The sequence below is a fragment of the Acipenser ruthenus genome, chromosome 4 (assembly GCF_902713425.1).
Source record: "Acipenser ruthenus chromosome 4, fAciRut3.2 maternal haplotype, whole genome shotgun sequence".
Lineage (NCBI taxonomy): Eukaryota > Metazoa > Chordata > Actinopteri > Acipenseriformes > Acipenseridae > Acipenser > Acipenser ruthenus.
The window spans coordinates 70,212,387-70,225,839 of record NC_081192.1 but is presented as its reverse complement, the minus strand read 5'-3'; the positions used below and the strand labels follow the sequence as shown (position 1 = coordinate 70,225,839).

At 35.3% G+C, this 13,453-nt stretch overlaps 1 protein-coding gene across 2 annotated transcripts in view; it reads left to right on the top strand.

Annotated features, from left to right (window-relative positions):
• cnot10 (CCR4-NOT transcription complex, subunit 10) overlaps positions 1-13,453 on the top strand; it is a 37,314-nt gene that overhangs the window by 923 nt on the left and 22,938 nt on the right. The window contains exons 2-11 of one of the 2 annotated variants that reach the window (XM_034000174.3): positions 2,598-2,695; positions 3,051-3,212; positions 4,564-4,714; positions 5,086-5,222; positions 7,734-7,811; positions 8,086-8,169; positions 9,215-9,332; positions 9,717-9,866; positions 9,982-10,184; positions 10,782-10,903. In XM_034000174.3, the coding sequence (XP_033856065.1) occupies positions 2,598-2,695; positions 3,051-3,212; positions 4,564-4,714; positions 5,086-5,222; positions 7,734-7,811; positions 8,086-8,169; positions 9,215-9,332; positions 9,717-9,866; positions 9,982-10,184; positions 10,782-10,903 (1,303 nt within the window). Of the gene's footprint in view, positions 1-2,597; positions 2,696-3,050; positions 3,213-4,563; positions 4,715-5,082; positions 5,223-7,733; positions 7,812-8,085; positions 8,170-9,214; positions 9,333-9,716; positions 9,867-9,981; positions 10,185-10,781; positions 10,904-13,453 lie in introns of both variants that reach the window. The other variant, XM_034000172.3, reaches the window with a different exon arrangement.

The following is a 13,453-nucleotide window of genomic DNA, read 5'->3' as shown; positions in this document are numbered from 1 at the left end:
AACTTGAGAAGAGCCGTTGATTTTAATCAATACATTTGACGACTGAGGATCAAACTTTTAAAGACGAAAGATATTTAATGACGTTTAAGTTTACTTTAATTCACCGAAGAAGATATTACTGCACAATACAAGTGGCGTATGCATATGTTAGGGTAAGGTTCGAATACTGGCAAATCTTAAGATTTACTGGCTTTTGCGCAATAGGCTTTAGCAGTCCTGTGTAACTCAAGTGCCACAGTGTTAACCACGAGTAAGTGTATATATATATATATATATATATATATATATATATATGTTGACTACCTGTCTTTGTGGCGTTTTGTGTCATTACCAAAGTGTAATTCTGTCCTAAAATATTTTATTTGCATTTACAGAATGTTATTTTTTAGTCAAACGACTACGTATTTGGAGTACAATATCCTTCAACGCCATTGTGAATTGTTTTATACAAATTTACCAGAATGTTGGTTGTTCTATATGAGTGGATCACAATATTGTTCAGTCCCATGTTGAATTGCTCAATTGTGGATTATTGTAAACTCATTGATTATATTGTTGATGAAAAATGTATGCAGAAATAAATATTGTTTGACATTAATGTTTTTTTTTGTTAATGGAACATTTGTATGCAAAAATGTATATTCTTCTTCATTAATGATTATTTTGTTAATTGTGTTTATTCCTGCATATAAATTGTCATTCTTCTATGATATAAATTGATTTAGCAATAAGGTAACCACCACCTCCAAAGTTCCATTAAAATACATAAAATAAAACAAGTAAAAAAAATTGTACTGTATTGTAATTCGTGTCAAAATGACGCGTCTGGCGGTTCTAGGTAGAAGTGCTTAAAATGATTATTATTATTATTTTTTTGCAAATCTGCCTCTCAAACGCCGTCAGGATATCTAAATACGTATATTTAGGAAAACTAACGCCTGAAGTGCACCCTAACAACAGTTTAGATTTCAGGAATACATTTTTCTGTTTCAATAACAAATGGGAAAAAAATATATATATACCGGAATTTCGCCCTCCAAGTGGAGGGCTTGACTTTTATATGAGGTCGACTTTTACCCGATTAGCATAAAGGGGCGGAGCACGCTCATTGTGGTCGTTCCAGGGCAAGCAGCGAAGTGGCCAGAGCAGTGGACTCTACAGGGTGCTTAGAGATAGCATCTTGAGTAAAGCCTTTTTATAATATCCGCCCTTACTCTGGCTTCACAGCAGTCGGATACGCGACAGACTACTGTGTATGTAAATAAATTACTAAAATTAATACATTAAATATGTGTTTGGTGAAATTTGTCACGTGACCGATACGTCTAGCATATTATTCAACATTTAACCACTTCTTTGGAGTTTATACGTTTTAAACGTTTAAAATTCCCATCCCTAACGCGTACCCTATTCTGACAATGTACCACTTTCTGACCCTACACCGGTAAATGTCTGAAAAGCAATCTATTTCTTCATATTTTCCGACATTTACCACCTTATTTGGTAAATGTTAACATTTATTGGTAAAACGTAAGATTAACCTGATTCAGACTCTTACCGTAACACATACAACACCTAAGCAAATTAGAGCAGTTGAAACGTGTTTTTCATTTTATGCAGAATTTTGGACTATGCATGCTTCCAAATGGTGCATAAATCTTGAAACCTAAAAGATCCATTGAGGATAATGTAATGCCCAATTTTAAATTCATTTTTTTTTGTATTTGGCATTGATCTGTCTCATATAAGTAGAGGGCACTGCAGGTGTGATTTTTAGGCTAAATAGTACAAAAATCAATCAGGGATTCAATCTGCATTTTCATTGTCTGTGGACAGATTGTACTAAATATTTAGTATTAAAGTGCATTACCCCATCCGATTTGAAAAATATGTTTTAACATATGAAATACATGTAATTTGTGAAGAAAGCTTTTTGCCTGCTGCTTAAACTATATAGAATGTAACTGTGGTCGAGCAGCTGTTGAGTGGCGTGTGTGGTGACGTCACGGACCAGGAAGTACCAGAAACAAAACAATGGATGGGCGGGTGAAGCTGAACGCTACTGCGCTCGGCGTATTTATTAAATAATAAAACAAAACAAAAGATTTAAACAAACAACAAAACAAAAGGGCACGTTGGCCAAACAAATAAACAAACAAATACGCGTGCTGGTTTTAGCACCAGCACGATACTTAGCAGTTGTTTTTTAAATGTAGTTTCTCTCTCCTCACTCTCTCCGCTCCCGTACTCGTTTGTACTCTCTCTCTCCTGCACGGACAGCTGCTGGTTCTTATATTCTGGCCGAGGGGTTAACTAGCTGTTAATTATCTTTTTACCCCTCAGCCACAGTCTGCACGAGTGTAGTAAGGATGCGTGACTGTCAGCTAGTTAAATAATCAGTAGCTGATCAGCCACGCATCCTCACAAGGTTTTTAAAATATAAATAACAAAATCGGCTTTCGCCGTAATAAACAAATCATAATAAATAAATAAACAAAGGGGCGGGACACTCCGCCACAGTAACATAATAACATTTTAGTATAACACAAGTTTAATATTGACACAGAAACTAAATCACTTTTTTTTTATTCCAACAGAGCAAGGAACTGAAGGAAAACATGAGAGCAATACTTCAACCTCTGGAGTGGCAGACGAAGAAAAAGAACTGGCAACTGATGCATTTAAGGCCTTCTCTGTAATTATTTTAAAGATCTGTACAAAACTCACCTCAGATACAAGCCCCTCCTCCTTCACCCTTTCCAGCCTGTCAAGTGATCATTTTGCCCAGGCTTTCACAATGGTGTTTGCTTTAAGACAGTATGGTACCTGATTAGTAGAGGAAAAATTGTGCTTTAAACCACAAAGGATGTGGAATATGGGTGGTGTTTTAATTATAGACATACAGGTTCAAGTTACTGTGTAACAGTAAATAAATAATTAATAAAGTTATAATATAACAATATTATAAATACAATACAGGTTACTGAACAGCTCTAATAATGTTTTTAGAACAAATGTTTTTAAACTCTGACTTTTCTTTGCTTTTACAGTCTGGAAATTATGATACTTGTTTGCAACATCTAACAAGCCTACAGGAGGTCAACAAGGATGACTACAAAATTGCTATGAACAAGGCAATAGCAGAGTTTTATAAAAGTGGCCAGACCACAACAGTCACCTTAAAGCAGATACTTGCTGCAATGAAAACCCAGGTAATGGATGCAAAAAGGTTTTTGGTCTACTGTGACAGATAACTGCCAGGTATCCTGAGCCGAAGGGCAGATGGTAGAACCAATGAGAAAATAAATAAACGTTATTTAATCATGATTGCTTTTAGGTTATGTGATCAATGTCAGTGAATTGAAACAAGTCAGCAGTGTTGCCAGATTGGGTTGAGTCACACTCAATTGGGCTTGTATTATTTTAATTGCACGTGAAAAAATGGCTTTGGGTGGGTGTTACATTTGGATATATTTTGAATAGTTTTAAAGTCTTAACTATATTTTTATGCAAAATACTAAGCTATATGAATGTGATACACAACCCTTAGTGTTTACATCACTTGCTAAACATTGTAACACTAACAAGCATCAATATCTGTGGATATGATGCACATTGCATTATGCATGCACACCTGTTAACAGAAGATATATACTGATCAAAAATACAGTATATAGGAAAAAGTGGGAGTCTGATCCTGAATTAAACAGACAGTGTTCTCTCAGATGTCATTTATTAAAGGTGACAGTTCAAACAGAAAGGGACTAAAACTGGAACATACTCCGCATTTGATTTGGACTGCAAAGAAACAGCCTTATTTACATGCAGTCGGTCTCCTTGAAAGCTGCTTGCAACACGTATAACAGCAAATGCAAACCATTTCAAGATGGTGTACATAGTTTAATGGAAGTTTAAAGGCGTATACATTTCAGTTCATAGATAAAGGACATTTTCTTTACATTTTTTGTACATGCATTCATATGCAGTTCCAAATGCTCTAACCATAGCTACACAGTGCGCATGTTTGTGCACTGCTGAGTTCTGATCATTCTAATACCTTAAGATAAAAATGCAGTATTTAATAGTATGTATGTATTTTTTTTTAAAGCTATTAGGCAACATAATATTGGGCTACTTTTGGGCTGATATTTGGCTGACTTTGGGTTACAAATGTGTTTTAATTTCTGGCAACCCTGCAAGTCAGTTGAGTGGCTAGTACAGCAAGCAATTAGAAGAGTTTGAGATTGTTGTTGAAACATGAAAGATGTCATAGCATATTCTAGGGATTTTCATTCAGACCAGATGCAGCAAATTAGGTGTTACCCTATGCAGCTGTGCAAAGACAAATTGACAGTGGCCACTGGCGAAGCTTGAAAGGGAAAATTTAAAAATGAGGTGGATTGATTTGAATCACAGCTGATGCACTGATGTCATAGCGGGCATTGAGCTGGAAGCTGATTAGCTGACGGTACAACATTTGTGTAAGTGATTTAACACCAGATGATTTCAGGTGGAATGTATCCTTGTGTGTTTATGAAAAACTTAAGATGTTTTTTTTTTTAGGTCCATGCTGCAGTAGAGGAAATTGATGGTTTGGATGATGTTGAAAACAGCTTTCTTTACTACAATCAAGCAATTATACACTACCACATGTGTCAGTACACAGAAGCCATCACAATAGGAGAGAAGCTGTATCAGTTTCTGGAACCTTTTGGTTTGTGTTGCAGTTTTCTTATTACATCAAAATGTGTTGTGCTATTGGCTAAAATACCCAGTCAAGGATCAATCCTATTTAAGACTGTTGTCCTGGATAATATTTCAGTAGTTTTCTTTAATTTATTTTTTCCAGTTCTACAATTAAAAAAAAAAAAAATTAGAGGAAATTGATAATTATTTCACCCATATATATATATATATATAGAGTCTGTGTTTAAGAGCAACTTGAATGGGTGAAATAATTATTGCAAAAAGAACATCAATAATCTGTGTTTTACTCTTTAGATATCTGCAGTCCCCATTGTTAATTCTTAATTTTTTTGTACTATAGTTTTGGCATGTCTTAATAATATGAATTTGTCCTAGAAGAGAAGTTTGCTCAGGCTGTTTGCTTCTTGCTTGTGGACCTTTATCTACTGACATTCCAGCCAGAGAAAGCATTGCATCTTATTGCGGTCCTGGAGAAATTGACCATACAGGGAAACAACAAAAATGGCAAAAACGAGGTTGGTCTGTTTCAAAAGTTATCTTAAACTTTGTAGTACTGTATTTTTCACTTTTTTGTCTTTGGAAACTAAGTTTGAAAACTAGAATATGGTTTCTCTCCAATCCTCATCAACTGCATTTTAAATGTCAAGTTTTACAAGTAATATTGATCCTGCTAGGCTTCATACTCCATAAATACAACCAGTTGTTTTTTAAAGTAAAATAATATAAAATTAAACAAGGCAATTAACAATAAAGTAAATTCAGAGTAAGGTCTATGTTAAAGTAAAGGTGCTTTTAATTCAAATAGTTATTTGTACAGGTTGTTTTTCAAGAGAGATGCAAGTACTACATTCATTGAGACCCGAAAGCAGAAGCAGCAGACATGATACAACAAAACAGGTTAAGAGCAGATAAAATGGTTAAATTAGCAAAACATACTTGTCATTCATAGTGGAGTTAAAAGATAGAAAAGCTATCGGGTAATTTCTGATGCCAAAAGACACCAATTCTAGGCAAACTGTTGCCAAGTTTGACACTGTAACTTAACACAACCAAAGCATACTAAATAAGCAATTTTTTTTTTTTTAACAATTGGCAAGTTTAGAAAAGACCATAGTCAAAGACTGATGCAAAAAGTGATAGAGCAATAAATACAATGTACTGCAGCTTGTAAATATAGTAAAATAATGTCATGCTTTTAGATTTTTTTCAATTTTTCAATACTTTTATTTTGGATGTACACAAAAGGTCCTGAAATTAATCATTTAAACTTTTCAAAAAGTAAACAGAGCAGTAAACTTGTTCTTTTTCAAGTTTACTTCACTGTGCTTACAAAGTTCTTTTGTCCGAAACGTATGTAGAGTCAACTCGCCATTTTGTACTTTCTGTTTTGCTTTGGGAGCGGGAGTGTTGATGACATTGGCATGAACGTTCAGTTAACAACGAATTAGGAAAGCGAGTCAAAGGTTAACTGCATAACTTTGTTGTTTTAATTGGCCATGATTATTTCTCTGGTGCTACAACGAGGGAAACTACAATGCTTAAATTTTCGTTTGCTTGGCTTGGGAAGTTGGCGGATGGCGGACAGTGGGGTGGAGATATAAAGGGTAAAAATAGCACTGTTTTTATATTGGTGACAAACTCAGCGTGTTGTCCTGTTTTCAACGCCCAGCCAACACCGATGCTCAAAAAACTCATTAGTCAAAAAGAAAATGTAAAAATGTCCAAGAAAACCAAATTTGACATGGCTCAGGTAAAATATTATCTATCTGAGATCAGAGCACAGAAATCCAAAAAGAAGTGTCAGAGCTTGACACACACCTGGAAAATTTCATTTTCTGCCAATGAAAAAAGGCAGCAGTGATACCGCTGTTGTAGAAGCCTACTCTCACCTTGTGTTGCTGTTTCCTGTTCATATCAGCAACATTGCTTGGAAGGGGCAGGTCCTTCCCTAGAGGCTCTGGTTAGACTGTAAGGCTCAGGATTTAGCTAAATTTCCTTGAGGTATGTGTCTTGGCTTTTCTTTATAGACCCGGTAGGTGGCGTCTTTTTAAAGATTGCTACAATGCTATTCTGAATGAACGGTTGTTAATGCGATTTATGCATTATGAAAAGACACAGCAATGAGAATGAACCCGGAAAGGTATGTTCTATTCTGAGTAGTACGGATAGATATCTTGAACAACAACATATTTTTAAAATCCATGTAATATAAAAAAAAACAACATATGGGCTGCAATGCATTTCAAGAAAATATTTAATCTCGGTGTTGTGCACCATTTCATAAACCCGTATTTTCTCTATGAACCGCAGCCCATCTCGAGATAGATGGATAGATAGATACCACAAGCATGAGTATATCTAGCGCAGGATAAATATTTATTATTCCACTTCAGTGGGACTACCGGGACTAGTTTTTAATGTGTCTCTGTGTTTTATAACAACTTTAAAATGTCTGGATTAATTCCAAAATTCTATTGTTGTTTTGATTTGGACTTTGATTTCCTTGAACGAGTTTAGTCAAGAAATGCCATTTACCAATCTGCCTGCATCTGACTTGCCTGAACAGCCTGTAGCCCCTTCATTAACACTAGTAATGGTAGGCTCAATGTTTTATCTAAAAAGACAGATGATATTAATCTATGTCGAAGCATAGTCTTTTGACAAGGAAAGTAAAGATCGGCCTGGTAAAATAATTGCCTTAGGAGGTCCTGTCAGGGCTCCTGATTTACTGGAACATCCTCCTGCGGTGAATAAAAACCATATACCACAAATGATCATTCAGTATTCTCTATAGACACACATTTGTTTTATGTATTTAAATCAGGTACTGCATGACTGCCCCATGTGTGTGCTAAGATCACATACTACAAAATGCAGTGTCTATATGAAAAAGAAACGCAAGATTTTAAAATAGTTAAAATATAAGCAGAATGTTTATTATGATGCTATATGTTCATTATACTGTATATACTGTTTTTCACACAATAATCCTCACAATATTTCTTTCTTTATCCTAACATGAACAGACTGCAAACAAAGAAGGTTCAAATCAGAAGGCAGAATATATTGCTATGTTTGAGGCAGCTAAATCCAAAATTCATCAGGTAAGTGATTTAAGGCAACAGTAAACTCATCACTGTGCATTAAAGCAAGTTACTTTAATTCAACCTATGGTCTCTGATTCTACCACAGAAACTGTAGTTTTCTCAGCCCATCTCTGTCCGATTGTAAAATGGTATTAAAAGTAATCTTGACCCCCTGATATACTTGTAAAATGTTAAAATAATTCATATCTGTGTTGGAATGTGATGTTGTATATTTTGTTGTGTGCAGCAATTTTGTTTTTCTTAATCAATTTCTGTTAATATTGTTTTCCAGTATAAAGTAAGGGCTTATATTCAGATGAAGTCTTTGAAGACCTGCAAAAGGGAAATCAAGTCAGTCATGAATACAGCTGGAAATGTAAGTTCCTCTATCCAATTATCACCTGCTGGGTACCCATATCCTGGACATGGGGAAATACCGCCTAGGTAGACTTATCTACATCCATGTATTCTACTTTAGAGTTTTATATAAACAACCACTTATCCAGTTACACCTGGCACCAGTATGCATATGTTCTGGGACTGTCCCGTCATTGCCACTTTTTGGAGCTATGTAGCTTCAGTGTTATCTCAATTGACTGGTTTTATAGTAAGCAGCTGAACCTTGTTTATTTTTACTTGCTGATGACTCATTGGTTAATCTTTTTTTGACTCCGTGTCGAACTCTACTTCCTGGCCTAACAGCTGCTAAAAAGTACATTTTGCAGCTTTGGATATCACCAGATTGGTACAACTCTGGCCTGCTCTTAGCTCTGCATGTTTAGGGATATTGTTCACTTAGGCCGGCAATGATAGAGGCATGGATTTCTGTCTCTGCTGCTCTGGTTGACCTTATTTTGGCATGAATGGTTTATATAGTTTTTTCTTTAGTTGTTTTATTTATGTATTGATTGTGTGCAAGATCGGGTTGTTTTGTATATTTGTTATATTTCTTTACATTTTTAAAAACAATTGATCATAACAACACTTTATCCAGCTGTGATGAAGATTGGTTGGCACATAAAATAAATGTTTGCACAATGTTAATTATTCTCTTTTTACCTGCCAAATCACAATAGACAAAAAAGTGAAGACTTAAGTCAGACCTTGGTGACTAACCTTATGGGTTATTCCTGATATATAAATGTGTATGACCCAATGTAAACAGCCATTCCACGATGACAAGATCAACAAGGTCTGAAATTGTCATATCATTAAAACTGTTCATCCATAATGTGGAGGACTTAACTAATCCTTAAGTGTATCTTCTTAAGGGAAAGCGTTATCATTTTATCTGTTTCTATGATTTGTTGGTCATGCTAATAAAGTCCCCCCGCCCCCCCGCCCCCCCACGAGTAGAAAAACATATAAAATAGGGATAGATTTTTTTCATGTAACAGGTTGTTTTTTTTTCTTTTTTTCAGTCTGCTCCCTCCCTTTTCCTAAAAAGTAATTTTGAGTATTTGAGGGGTAACTATCGGAAAGCAGTAAAGTTGTTGAACAGCTCTAACATTGCTGAGCACCCAGGCGTCATGAAAACTGGTAACTTGACTTTTAAATTGCCTGCTATTCTAAGCATGCAGACAGCGTGCTATTTAGCTTGATTATAGCTAATGCAAAAATCCCATAAATCTTACCTCTTTTTACTATGTAGGTCACACATGTCATTGCAAACATGTTTTTTTATTATTATTATTTTTTTATTTAGAAACACATCTGATGTGTTTTATTTTATAAACCTTGTATGGTACCAGATACATTTGCTTATAAAATTGCATAGTGAATGGCTTTGCACAACAGGCAAAGTTTATTGATCTTTTTATTTGTTGCCGATTACCCCTTTAATGAATGACTGCTCAGAATGCCTTATAAAATACTGTCCTGGCGAAGTATTAATCTACTGAATTGATTCTGTTGTTTTTTAAGGTGAATGTGTACGGTGTATGTTTTGGAACAATCTTGGTTGCATTCATTTTTCTATGGGAAAGCACAACCTAGGAATTTTCTACTTCAAAAAGGCTCTTCAGGAAAACGATCACACATGTTCACAGCTAGCTGCCAGTGGCACTGGGCAAGGTATGATCATTTATGGAATTTAAACAGCTTTCTCAATGAAGGGTATATGAAGACTGCATTTTGCATATTTTTATGTAGCTAATTCTTAACTTATTTTCCTTTTTTCCCTGTTAAGCTAAGAAGTTTTCCAGCATCCCGATGTGCACCCTTCTAGCTAATAAGCGCTACGAGCTGCTGTACAACTGTGGAATCCAGCTCCTACACATAGGGAGGCCCCTGGCAGCCTTTGAATGCCTGATTGAAGCAGTGCAAGTTTACCATTCAAATCCACGGCTCTGGCTGCGGCTGGCAGAATGCTGCGTAGCTGCAAACAAGGGAGTGAGTAAAGGTTGAATACAGGTTGAAACCATGATCAGGAGCTGGAGGTGGAGGTGCTAACTCCCCGGCACACCCCCCTGCCCAAGAGCAAATTATTCAAGCCCTTAGTATACACTTGCATTACTCCTGAATGATCTTGTTCTGGACATAAAGGCTTTGATATTTAGTCTCATGCTATCATTTTAGTGGTGCAAGTTAAGAACAGAAACCAGGCAATCCAGATTTTTGAACTTGTCAAAATTCTGGCATTATGTTTGACACATCATCCTGTTTCTCATTGTTAAAGATCTGCACCTGCAACATTTTGTCTTAATTTTGAGCACTATAAATTGTGTGGTTCTCAAATATTATACCCCCAATTTAGAACTATTTATGTGATGAATACTTTAAACCTCATTTACTTTTTGTCTTTATTATGTATATATATATATATATATATATATATATATATATATATATATATATATATATATATATATATATACATATATATATATATATATATATATATACATATATATATATATATATATATATATATATATATATATATATATATATATATATATATAATTTTTTTTCTTTTTTTCTTTTTAGACTTCAGAGCAAGAGACCAAAGGCCTTCCAAGCAAAAAGGGAATCGTGCAGTCAATTGTTGGTCAAGGATATCATCGCAAGATAATTCTAGCTTCACAATCAACACAGAACATAGTATACAAGTAATGTATATGTATTGTGTGTCTTAAAATAATGCACTTTATATTTAAAGGATGCATTTTGCTTTATGATATGTATACGCTGTTAATTCGAGGTGGTAAGGTGTAAGCAGCCTGCACTGAACTACTTACTGGCTAGAATTTGAAAATCTGAGCAGTTTCTGAGCTGCTCTTAGCCTTGGTGCTAGTTGCTGATTACAGTACCAGGTAATCATGCTCCCTCGGTCAGTTTGTTTTGAGCATGAATAATACATATCTTTCACTTTGCGTCTGGGGACACAGCACCTTTGTGTGCAGCTTATCTGTACACAGTTTGTCAAGACACGTGGAATCAACAAACAGTAGGAAGTGAAAAAGCAATCCACAGTGATGGAAATTAGATTCTATTGCATAGACGTTTGAGGCATTCCAGGTTTGACGACTCGGTTAGTAAAACCTGTAATGGTTCTTACAAAGTGTTAAAATAAAGGCTGAGTGTACAACAAATCTGATAGGACTCCCGTTGAATAGCAGTTGAAGCCATTTTGTGCTTTGCTATGGTCTTTAATATCTGTAGCCAGTACATTTGCAGGCTCTCTCTTGTTTCCTACCATTACTGGTGTTAAAGGGGCTACAGGCTGTTCCAATCAGATACCGAGTGAGTTTAGGGTAATTCCTGACAATTTATTTTAACCCAACAGAAATATCCATGTAAAAGTATTTTCATCATAAACTAGAATACCCAAAAAAAATAATTGACTTAAGTTAAGGTTACTTTTGAATCAGTCTGAATCAGTTTAACACATAATAAAATGACTAACCATGAGATGAAGTTCACATATTCTACTCAGTTTTCTGTTTGCCTAAACTGTCATTTGCACATGAAGATAAGTTAGTACACTAGTCATAACTTTTCAACCTACAAAATGCAATGCTTTTTGAAACCAGCAAATAGCACTGTACTATAACTAGGGCTATATTTTTTTCACGGTAAAAAATGGCTTTTCATGGCCTAAAAAATTGTATTTCAAGATATTTCACAATTTGAGGTTTTAAAGCAACAAAAAAAAATGGTGTGTCACATTCAAAATTTAAATTGTAGTTATTATACAACAAATGTTCATTAATACTTAAATGCTTCCCTGAAAAACAGTAAATGCTGAATTGTATAGTATTTCATTTATGTCAAACTTTTAAAGATATTCCATTTTCACCATCAGTGAATTATCATACAAAATCAAAACATAAATAGATGTAAAAATAACAAGACACATGAATTGTTCCCTTCTTGTACAGGACAGAATGATGTTTAGAAGAAATATTTCCGATCTTTTATCCTGCTGGTGTCTCTTTTGTTCAAGACATTTTAACAAAATTACACTGCTCAATGCAGTGTGTTAAGTCATTTAATGGAAGCAAGCTACACCAGCTGCCAGGTTCATAAATTCAGTGTAACTGGTAGTGTGTCAATAAGGCAAACATTTGCTGTATTTATTTTTAAGTGATAAAAATATGTATATTTACAATATTCTTTTAGAAATAGGAATTTTCACGGGGAACTACATATGAAATCTGTGATAACCATGACACAAATACAGCCTTAACTATAACCTATTTATCTTTCTGACATGTAACATTATACTGCACATGCTTGGAGGATATATAATATACATACACAAATGTGTATTCACTAAGATATATGAATATAGATTTGGTATACAGTACTGTGCAAAAGTTTTAGGCAGGTGTGAAAAAATGCTGTAAAGTAAGAATGCTTTCAAAAATAGACATGTTAATAGTTTGTATTTATCAATTAACAAAATGCAAAGTGCGTGAACAGAAGAAAAATCTACATCAAATCAATATTTGGTGTGACCACCCTTTGCCTTCAAAACAGTATCAATTCTTCTAGGTACACTTGCACACAGTTTTTGAAGGAACTCGGCAGGTAGGTTGGCCCAAACATCTTGGAGAACTAACCACAGTTCTTCTGTGGATTTAGGCAGCCTCAGTTGCTTCTCTCTCTTCATATAATCCCAGACAGACTCGATGATGTTGAGATCAGGGCTCTGTGGGGGCCATACCATCACTTCCAGGACTCCTTGTTCTTCTTTACGCTGAAGATAGTTCTTAATGACTTTCGCTGTATGTTTGGGGTCGTTGTCATGCTGCAGAATAAATTTGGGGCCAATCAGATGCCTCCCTGATGGTATTGCATGATGGATAAGTATCTGCCTGTACTTTTCAGCATTGAGGAGACCATTAATTCTGACCTAAATCCCCAACTCCATTTGCAGAAATGCAGCCCCAAACTTGCAAGGAACCTCCACCATGCTTCACTGTTGCCTGCAGACACTCATTCGTGCTCAGTCTTGCCATGGTGTATGACTTTGACTTTTGACAGTAAACTGTCTTCAGCAACCTCACCTTGTTAGCTGAGTTTGGCTGTTCCTCACCCAGTTTTATTCCTCCTACACAGCTGTTTCTGTTTCAGTTAATGATTGTGTTTCAACCTACATATTGAATTGATGATCATTAGCACCTGTTTGGTATAATTGTTTAATCATACACCTG